Genomic DNA, 10,027 nt, shown 5'->3' with positions numbered 1-10,027 from the left:
AAACAAAAAAAAAAAGTAGTGACTGAAAAGGCACAGGCAGAAGCATAATGCTTATATATGCCTATCCTACATTATCAATTTAAGCTACCCCCCAGAAATAAAAAATGATAATAAAATAAAAATCATTCACACTTGTAACCCTCAAAAATAGCTTTATAAACCATTCTTTTGAAAACCAAAAGCGAGTTACACATTCTTAAATTTATCTGGGAGTGACTTTGTTTTAGCTCTGAACATTATTTGCATTATTTTATAATATACCAAATCATTAAATTTCATAGCATGGGATTTTATAAACAATGGATTAGTGTGATCATAGTAACCAGCCTTATTAATAATACATATGGCTCGTTTTTGTAGTAAGACTGAATTTATAGTCGTTTTAAAAGTCGACCCCCACAATTCCACACAGTAAGATATGTAAGGAAGTATAAGTGAGCAGTAAATTATATACAAAGCCTTATGATTTAATATATCTCTAGATTTATACAGGATTGCTATTGACTTTGAAATGTTTCCTTTAATATAGTCAATATGTTGTTTCCATGTTAATTTATGATCAATCACAACCCCTAGGAATTTTGTCTCAAAAACTCTTTCAATTTCAACATCACAGATTTTTAATTCAATATCCCCATCAATTTCTTTTCGATTTCCAAAAACCATAAATTTAGTTTTCTTAATATTGAGAGACAATTTATTAACATCAAACCAAGTTTTGAGGATTTCCAGCTCCCTTTCAGTAGCATACAAAAGTTCCTTTAAATTTTTCCCAGAGCAAAATAAATTGGTATCGTCTGCAAAAATGACAAATTTTAACAATTCAGTAACATTGCAAATATCATTAATATAAAGTATAAAAAGTTTTGGACCAATCACCGATCCCTGGGGTACTCCACAGGTGACCTTCCTAAATCCTGACACAGTGTCATTAATTTGCACACATTGCTGTCTGTTTTCCAAGTAGCTTTTCAGCCAAGAGTAAGCTATACCTCTTATCCCATGCAATTGTTGCTTAGAACTCTGCCCATAGCATGGAGTAAAAGGCAATAGGCTGCACTGAGTAATTTATCACATTAACCCTGCTGTCTATAGTGTAAGATGTGTAAAGAGTAATTGTGAAAAACAGTCAAACAGTAACTAATTTAATTCACTCAACTTTATTTAATAAGATAGAAAACAGAAACTTTGATTGTTTGCAAATATTGTCAACAATAATTGATGAAACCTTAAGTATCCTTTCATACTAAATAATCTGAAACTTATTAATACAAGATTTAAAATACATCAAATTAGAACTATACAGAATGTCTGATTTCAAATTAATGAAGCTGATAAGTGGTTAAAAAGTTGAATATAATGTAGCACTGTACAAATGCAAGCTTGATCAAAACCTTTGCAGGTTTTGCTAAATAGTATAATTCATGATTCATGACACCTGAGCATCAACACTGAGCAACACATGTGATCAGCTTGGTTCTCCTCATCACAACCAGACAGATTCTTTACTTCTTTGCTCCATTGAAACACATTTGATGTCAGAGGGGAAAATATCCCAAGCGTCCGGCCCAGGAACGTGCTTCTCCCAGTCGGGCTGAAGAGGAGGATTGTTCAAAGCCATCAAACAACCCAACCAGTAGCATTCAGCAGCGAGATGTGCTTTGTGTTCCAGGAAAGGAGTCTGCAAAATTAGAAGGTGAGAAAGTTTTACATGTTGAATCTAGCAAATTAAAGCTAAATTTCCCATTCCCATTTGTCCATTTGGTCCACAAATTTCTGAACTTTTTCGGTGCACAAAACACTGACATACATCAGACATACCTTAACAATATCTTCTTTTCTGCTGTAATACAGAGCCATTTGAAGATTTTGAACTGTTGACAGTTTGTACTCTGTAACCTGTAAGAAAGGAAGAACGCTGACAAAAGTATAGTAACACAAGCTTAAATGTGTCAGTTTTCATCAGTGGCCCTACAGTACCTTCTGAGGTGTTGATCCTCTGCTGTGCTTGTTCAGGTCAAACATTTCCTCTATGTGCTGCTTCTTTTTCCCCATTTGCTCTCTTGCATCATCAAACATGTACTATGAATATCAATAGTTTAGTTTTATTTCACAGTGATAAAGAAATGCATTAATGAGGACACAGTAATAAAATGTGAGGATAAAAACAGAAAGAAGAGATAAAATTAATATTTTTTGCAGGTGAGATACAAAACAAAACAAAATAAAACAAGGAGGCAATAAAAACATTTCAAAACAAACAAAAGAACCAAATAAACAAACGTGTGGGAAACAAAATAGTTTCCCAAACAGCATCAGTATATTAGAGTCACCAGACTGCACCGTACCTGAATCAACCTTTTGGCCGACTTTTTGTTGTCATCATTTGATTTCAGGTGGCCTTTGATTTTAGGCCACTGTATGATTCTGAGCTGGTCGTACATCTCTTTCAGTCGAGTTTTACTAACTGGGTTGTTCATGTTCTCAGAGTCTCCTGTCTTTATTGAAAGAGAGATTCCACTTGCCATTCTATGCAAGGAGAGATAAACACAATAAGATTTCTCCTACTTTATTTACATGCTTGAGTTTCCCAAGGCAACACTATATACAGCAAATTGCAATTTCTTTTTTCAATATGCTGCATGTACCTGTCTTTGAATGATTTAAATTCTTCTTCAGATTCTTTCAGGGCGGATCTGTAGGGATAAAATGTAGTGTGTGAAAATGACTCATGCTTTTATTCAACAAGTTCATAAATCAACAGCTGAATTAAAGTTTGTAACATGTAACACATTCATGTAACAGGATTATATTTTTTCAATTTACTAACAATATTTTTTATGTATCCAATCCATAGATCACATCTTAATGGTAGCTGAAACTGTTCTATGAACGTTGTCTGGCCTCAAACTGTCCTTTTATCCTTTAATTGCTATTTATTTATTGAGGGTTTATAATGAATTTATCTCTTGAATTCTCTGCACCTCTACTTGGAACAACCTGTAGAGGGAGCTCAAGCTTCAGAAACTAGTCACTCTATTTTAAAGTCAATGGAATCAGCATCTATTTAAAATTGAAAATGTTTTAAAAGTTAGTTAGTTCTCTTGCAGTGTAATACTATTTTTTTTCTTGCAATTTTTGATGACTTTGGTGTTTGTGTCTATAAACATGTGTATTGTTAATGCCTTTGAAACTATGTGAGTGTTTGTAATTGTGAATGTGGAGAAGAGCGTCCGTGTTCAGCAAACCAAACCTGAGTTTGTAAAGGTTAAATAAATAAGTTTAAAAAATACAATAACGCATTGCTTTGTAGGGCCTTTTCTCAAATCCAGTACATTAAAGAAACGTGTCAGAAGTCTAAACGTGTAATCCTTAACATGTTACATGCCTGTTATGAATACATTATGTAAACCCTTTACAAATAGTGTTACCAAGGCAACTATGTCAAGCTAACTTGAATTCATTGCCTATATCATGTGCAATATTTTAAATTGCCATTAAAAGAATGTTCAGAAAAATATTTACCTCGCCTCCTTAAGTTTCTGTTTGTAATGTTCTTCCATTTCAGCCATACTGTGTTAAAAGAATCTTAAATGGTTATTTTGGTTAAACCAGGTTCACTGTAATTCATAACTTTAATGCCATAAATGTATGTAGTTCATGGGATGTTTTTTGGATTATCTCTGTCAGTTCCATAAAATGAATACAATATTATCAGAAACCCACCTGTTTTTATGTTCTAGTGCATTTTGTTGACACCGATGGCAACTTGATTTGACACATGCATCTCTCTTGGAGCTTTGGCTGTGTAAAGGAAATGGAAATTGTAGTCAGTATAAGATGTCTGTTTCTGTATGATTTTCTTTTTTTTTTTGGGCCAGGCTTTACTGTTTGTGGTTGATTGATTATCCAGTAATGAAACATACTGGGACAAATTCAGAGGCAAAGTTTCAGGATTTCCCAGTGGAGTTCCACTGACAAAAGATTTTGTCATCAACTAGGCTCCATCAGTGTCCATGAAAGAAACCCACTATATTAGTTTTATTTTATTCTCTTGCTGTTTAATACTGCTGTTTATATATTTTTTTCTTGCTATTTTTGATGACTTTGGTGTTTGTGTCTATAAACATGTGTATTGTTAATGCCTTTGAAACTATGTGAGTGTTTGTAATTGTGAATGTGGAGCAGGGCGTTGCTGGAAAAGAGCGTCTGTGTTCAGCAAACCAAACCTGAGTTTGTAAAGGTTAAATAAATAAGTTTAAAAAAAACAATAACGCATTGCTTTGTAGGATCTTTTCTCAAATCCAGTACATTAAAGAAACATGTGACATAAGTCGAAACATGTAATCCTTAACATGTTACATGCCTGTTAAGAATACATTATGTAAACCCTTTACAAATAGTGTTACCAAGGAAACTATGTGAAACTAACTTGAATTCATTGCCTATATCATGTGCAATATTTTAAATTGCCATTAAAAGAATGTTCAGAAAAATATTTACCTCGCCTCCATAAGTTTCTGTTTGTAATGTTCTTCCATTTCAGCCATACTGTGTTAAAATAATCTTAAATGGTTATTTTGGTTAAAACAGATTCACTGTAATTCATAACTTTAATGCCATAAATGTATACATGTTCATATGATGTTTTCTGGATTATCTGTCCGTGCCATAAAATGAATACAATATTATCAGAAACCCACCTGTTTTTATGGTCTAGTGCATTTTGTTGACACCGATGGCAACTTGATTCGACACAAGCATCTCTCTCAGAGCTTGGGCTGTGTAAAGGAAATGAAAACAATATTCAATATCAGATGTCTGTTTGTGTATGATTTTCTTTTTTTTTTTGAGCCAGGCTTTACTGTTTGTGGTTGATTGATTATCCAGTAATGAAACATACTGGGACAAATTCAGAGGCAAAGTTTCAGGATTTCCCAGTGGAGTTCCACTGACAAAAGATTTTGTCATCAACTAGGCTCCATCAGTGTCCATGAAAGAAACCCACAACATATATGGTAGCTGTTTACTGTAAAGTTCTGACAAAAAAGTTCATCTTCCCCACCAATTTCCATCTATTTTGTATAACACTCTTCTATTCAAAAGTCAGCAACATAGATCCATTCAACAAATTATACAAATATAGCAAGAACATGTCCTAGTTTGTGTGACAATTAATATTAGCCCAAGCCAACCAAACAGTGCTGCATCTTTCACCTACATGACAACAAGCTACATGCCATTTGACAACTGTATTTAAAGGCAGATGATAAGATTAAGGGGAAATTGTAGAAACTTCTTGTGCAATTTTATATCAGCTATATGCCATGAGTGTAAGTAAAAACGATCAGTTGCATAGCATACCTTCCAGGATCTGTCTGATAGTTAATGACCCTGAATATGTGGAAGAAATCAACGGTTTAGTCATTTTTAATTTTTCACTTGTTATCTCATCAACATAATTCATGCTTTTTAGATGTATAGGATGTGAAGTCACTGAGAAATGAAGCAAATTGTAGCAAATAACAACCTCTACCTCTGCTCTGGTAGATATCCTGCATCAAGAACTTGCCCACTGCATACAAAGAGTTTGGGGTTAGGAGAAAGAGCCGATGATGGCATCACATTATCAGGGTTCCTGCATTTTAAATTTACAAAGAAGATAAATTACCTGCAGTACACTAATACAGAATGTCTTTCTCACATTGAATTAGGATTCAGCAATTAAATGATAAGTCTATGTCAATCAAGTTCATCATTTTTCCATATTTTACAGAAGCTCTTTGAACATTTTCCTAAAAGTAAGGTGTTGTAGGCTTCTAGTAACAAATTATAAATTTGCATCTTAATTTAATCACAATCAGCAAGTCTCAGTGAATGAAGACTGCAGTCTGTGTGTGAAGACACAAGTTCAAACTGTGATGTGTGAATCAAAATGTTGATAATCAAACCTTTGGACACGCTGTTGCTGCATCCTCTCAGTCTGTTGTCTTGGGTGTTCGTCATATCTTGGGGGAGAACAGCTGCAAAAGAAGCATAACAAAAATGTTGTCAAGCAGCATGTATCTCTATCTTATACTGTTGTAAAGGAATAAATGGAATTACATCTGCAAACAATATGTCACTCCACTCAACAGCTGCTGTATTCTACAGTATAGACTTTTCAATGGGAAAGTTGTCGGAACTTGTTTCCTTGACTTCATTTACTACTCACTTAGGCTTTTTTTTTGTACTCATTTTGCTGTTTGTCTTGTCTCTTATCTTGTCCAAGGCAGATGTGTACTGAAGCTACAACTCTGTCTGTCAGCGGTACTAATGTAGGTTCCAACAAACTCCAAGGGGGTTGGGCCTCAGCAAAAGAAAAGATAAGCTTGCAGGCTATAAATACACAAAGTGAAACAGGGTTCTTCACGTTGTTTGAAGCATTGCTGCTGCTGCTGGTCATTGCCATTTTGATTTTTTTATTTCATCATTGTTGACCTAGACTAGCTGGATCTGTTTCTAAAATGGGTGATTCGTTTATCATAGCGATAGACTTTGGTACTGCATACAGTGGATATGCCTTCAGTGTGTCACCCAGACAGGCACAAACGGAACCCACTGTGCCATCCTGGGGAAAAGAGCATGGATTTGAAACCTTGAAGACTCCTACCTGCATTCTTTTTAATGAAAATGAAGAATTCCTCAAGTTTGGTTATGATGCCAAAATGGCATACACTAAAGCGATGCGTAGTGAGGAAGCAAAGAAAAACTACCTCTTTGAAAACTTCAAGATGTCACTCTATGGAAAAGTGAGTAAAGAGTGGTCTGTAAATCTAAATGTACAGTAGTTTTGAATGCCTCATGAATAAAGGCAGGATATCAGTTTTCCTATAATGTAGATTAGATTACAAAATATGTCTTGTTGTTACCCACACATAAGAGCTACCTACAAATGATTTTCATTCCAAGATGTTATTGTAAAGCTGTATTGTACAGTTTCAGGAGAGAAAAAAGATAAGTCTTACCTTTAGTACCAAGTCAAAAGGAAGAAGAGAATTGAATCAGAGTTGAGTGTTGGTTGAAGCTGGAAAGTAGCTCTTTCACTTCGGTTGTTCTACCCTCACATCATGTTTATAACATTGATTGAATCTCAGTGTCTCACTTAGTGTACTATTGCCATATATTGCAGTGTAATTCAGTGCTAAAGATGGGTTATAGACTATTTTGTCTTCAGACCTTCCAAGTTTGACTCCTTTCCATCACCACACAGTAATTTGGTGGCAAACCATGGCACAGTGGTAGAGGGGAAATGCACGCAACAACATGAGAATAGAGAAGCATCTTCCATGTTAACTCCTGATTCAGTCTGACTCAAATGGTTATGTTTTGTATGATGATCTTAATAATAATAAAAAAGGGTTCTAATAATATTTGAACTAACATCTTGTCAATCATCACCAGCAACTCAACAGGGATGTAATGATTGCAGCCATAAATGGCAAGTCGATGAGTGCCTTGAAGGTAATCACAGAAACCCTGCGCTACCTGAAGGAACATGCACTGAAAACCATCAGTAACAACACAGCTGGGACGAAGTTCACCGCCTCTGATTTCACCTGGGTGCTGACTGTGCCTGCTATCTGGGATCCTTCTGCAAAGCAGTTCATGAGACAAGCTGCAACTGAGGTAAGTGCATTTGTTAAATTCTGAAATGATTGGCAAAATATACAATACGTATTTTCTTTTTCATATTAACAAGAATGTGTGACTTATTTTATTTCTAGGCTGGTATTGTGACTGAACACAAAGCAGACAGGTTGGTAATAGCTCTGGAACCCGAGGCAGCCTCAGTCTGGTGTAAGAAGCTCCCATCTGATGGTTTCATAGCAGAGACCGTTGGCCAAAACACACTAGAGCAAGCTCCTGGAACACAATACATTGTTGTCGATTGTGGAGGTATGTGGTGCTGTTAGTAAATATACGAAAACATTTTCTTATCCAGACATAAGATTTAAAATCGGGTGGCATTTCCACAGGTAACAGCATACACAACAATGCACATTTGCCATTTTCCATTTCAAATTTGACTTGACTGCAAAATATTTATTGTTAAGCATAGCTTTTACTTATTGCCTCAGGTAGTAGTGTCCAGATTTGTAAGAACTTATCATTAGCTCAAATGCTGTAGTTGCTCAGCAGTTTTAATTGCAGCCTTTTTGTCTTATAGGTGGAACTATTGACATAACTGTACATGAAGTGCTGGATGGAGGAGCCCTGAAGGAGCTGTACAAGGCCTCTGGTAATGACCTGGGAGGGCAAAATGTTGACAAAAAGTTCAAAAGTTTCCTCAAAGAAGTATTCTCTGATGACCTCTGGGATGAGTATGAAAGAAGTTATCCCAGCGAGTTTCAGAAGATGATGTACAGCTTCTCGGTTCTTAAATGTGTGGAAGAGGATGTGGAGATTTCCTGCCCGTTTAACTTAGCAGCATTAGCTCAGAAAAGGCAAAACATAGAAATGTTCTTCCAGACAGTGCAAGGTGCATCCTGGGATGACGGGGCAATCAAAATCTCAAAAGAGAAAATGAGGTCTTTCTTTGATGAGAGTCTTAGCGGGATCACTAAGAATCTCAGAGAAATCTTGAAGAAAGATTTAAGAATTGAATACATTGTATTAGTGGGGGGCTATGCCTCAAGTGTGACTCTGCGCAAACACATTAACAAGCAGTTTGGCAGTCAGTGTAAAGTGTTGTGCCCTTTTAAGGCCCAAGAAGCAATCGTGAAGGGAGCTGTCATGTTTGGAAGACATCCAGAGGTTGTGGCATCACGAAAAAGTGCCTTTACTTATGGAGTTGGTACGTGTGAGAGGTTTGACGAGTCCAGGCATAAGGCAGAAAACAAGTTCTCAAACAAAGAGGGTGACTGGTGTGATGATGTTTTCATGAAACTGGTGGAAATTGATCAAAATGTGGGTTGGAATGAAACCAAAGAGCACATCTTCACTCCAATAGAAGCAGGTCAGACAGCGGGAACGTTTCCTTTTTATCGCACAGAGAGAAAAGATCCTAAGTATGTGGATGAATGGGGAATTGACCCAGTTGGTTCATTTGCAGTTAGCATGCCTGACACTAAACGTGGCATGGATCGCAAGATCAAATTAGAAATCAAGTTTGGCTCCACAGAAATACAAGCCACAGCCACTGACATAGATTCCAACTCAACAGGATCTATCAAGATTGACTTCATGCACTCCAAAATGCAGCTGTTTCCTCTATCAGAGCTTGGGGGCTTAAGTTATGCCTAGGTTATTCTATAGTAGGCAGATGCAGATGACAGGCAAAAGCCTAATCTTACAAAAATGTTGGATGGTTTGGCATTGGCTAAAGTGGAAGATATATGATTTCCACTTTCTTTCATATTATAATATATTTATATTTTAAAAGGTTGTGTTTGTTTTTCATGTCTGTCAATAGGTTTTTTTTTATTTTTTCTCAAAACGGCTGACACATGCTACAGTGAAACATTCACAAACATCAAAGTGTTTTACACTTTGATGTTACAGAACAACACTACATATTTTGCGTACATTGGCCCCCTTTACACTTGGCATTAACATGTGTCTCATATCTGAATTGTTTCTAATTAGAGCTGGATTTCTCTGTCTCATGCCAAAATGTAGATTGCTGTGTACATCACTTGATCTCACTGTTGCCAACTTGGTAACCTTATCATGAGATTTAACGACGACTCAGACCTCCCTGGAGATATAATTTCTTAAAAGCAACTATTGACAAATCTACCCACGTTTTCAGACCATGGGGAACAGTGTTAAAGGATAACACTGGTGTTTTTTAATGCATTTCTTACCGTCAACAAATCCTATGAAAATAACAAAATCAACAATGCGTTTGCCCTACTCCCATCACTTTCCGACTTCCCACGTTCCCTTTTTAGCCTTCAACCCGGAAGTCATTGGCTAATTGTAAGCTAAAAACCTTGAAATACAGCTCACAAAGACATAGTTTCAATTTTAAAAATCGCTAACT

The 10,027-nt window shown here is 36.1% G+C and overlaps 2 protein-coding genes across 2 annotated transcripts; one reads left to right on the top strand and one right to left on the bottom strand.

Annotated features, from left to right (window-relative positions):
- Positions 1-1,471: 1,471 nt before the first annotated feature.
- LOC144539926 (uncharacterized) lies at positions 1,472-5,729 on the bottom strand. Its single transcript, XM_078286268.1, has 9 exons — positions 5,537-5,729; positions 5,365-5,394; positions 3,727-3,804; positions 3,526-3,573; positions 2,649-2,696; positions 2,349-2,529; positions 1,981-2,082; positions 1,822-1,899; positions 1,472-1,681 (listed from the first exon to the last, which is right to left on the bottom strand). The coding sequence occupies exons 1-9, from the start codon at positions 5,620-5,622 to the stop codon at positions 1,487-1,489; spliced, it is 846 nt and encodes a 281-aa protein (XP_078142394.1). The 5' UTR covers positions 5,623-5,729; the 3' UTR covers positions 1,472-1,486.
- Positions 5,730-6,506: 777 nt separating this feature from the next.
- On the top strand, positions 6,507-9,285 carry LOC144539898 (heat shock 70 kDa protein 12A-like). Its single transcript, XM_078286189.1, has 4 exons — positions 6,507-6,791; positions 7,444-7,668; positions 7,767-7,938; positions 8,210-9,285. The coding sequence occupies exons 1-4, from the start codon at positions 6,507-6,509 to the stop codon at positions 9,283-9,285; spliced, it is 1,758 nt and encodes a 585-aa protein (XP_078142315.1).
- Positions 9,286-10,027: the final 742 nt, after the last annotated feature.

The sequence above is a fragment of the Centroberyx gerrardi genome, chromosome 10 (assembly GCF_048128805.1).
Source record: "Centroberyx gerrardi isolate f3 chromosome 10, fCenGer3.hap1.cur.20231027, whole genome shotgun sequence".
NCBI lineage: Eukaryota > Metazoa > Chordata > Actinopteri > Beryciformes > Berycidae > Centroberyx > Centroberyx gerrardi.
Note: the sequence above shows the minus strand (reverse complement) of the source record. Positions and strands in the feature narration are given on the sequence as shown.

Excerpts from the sequence above, each read along its gene's own strand:
- LOC144539926 (XM_078286268.1), bottom strand. The coding sequence starts at position 5,622 with ATGCCATCATCGGCTCTTTCTCCTAACCCCAAACTCTTTGTATGCAGT. Across the intron at positions 3,574-3,726 it reads GCACTAGAACATAAAAACAG|TATGGCTGAAATGGAAGAAC; the intron begins GTGGGTTTCTGA and ends CTTTTAACACAG. Across the intron at positions 1,900-1,980 it reads GAGGATCAACACCTCAGAAG|GTTACAGAGTACAAACTGTC; the intron begins GTACTGTAGGGC and ends CCTTTCTTACAG.
- LOC144539898 (XM_078286189.1), top strand. The coding sequence starts at position 6,507 with ATGGGTGATTCGTTTATCATAGCGATAGACTTTGGTACTGCATACAGT. Across the intron at positions 6,792-7,443 it reads AGATGTCACTCTATGGAAAA|CAACTCAACAGGGATGTAAT; the intron begins GTGAGTAAAGAG and ends AATCATCACCAG. Across the intron at positions 7,669-7,766 it reads TGAGACAAGCTGCAACTGAG|GCTGGTATTGTGACTGAACA; the intron begins GTAAGTGCATTT and ends TTTTATTTCTAG.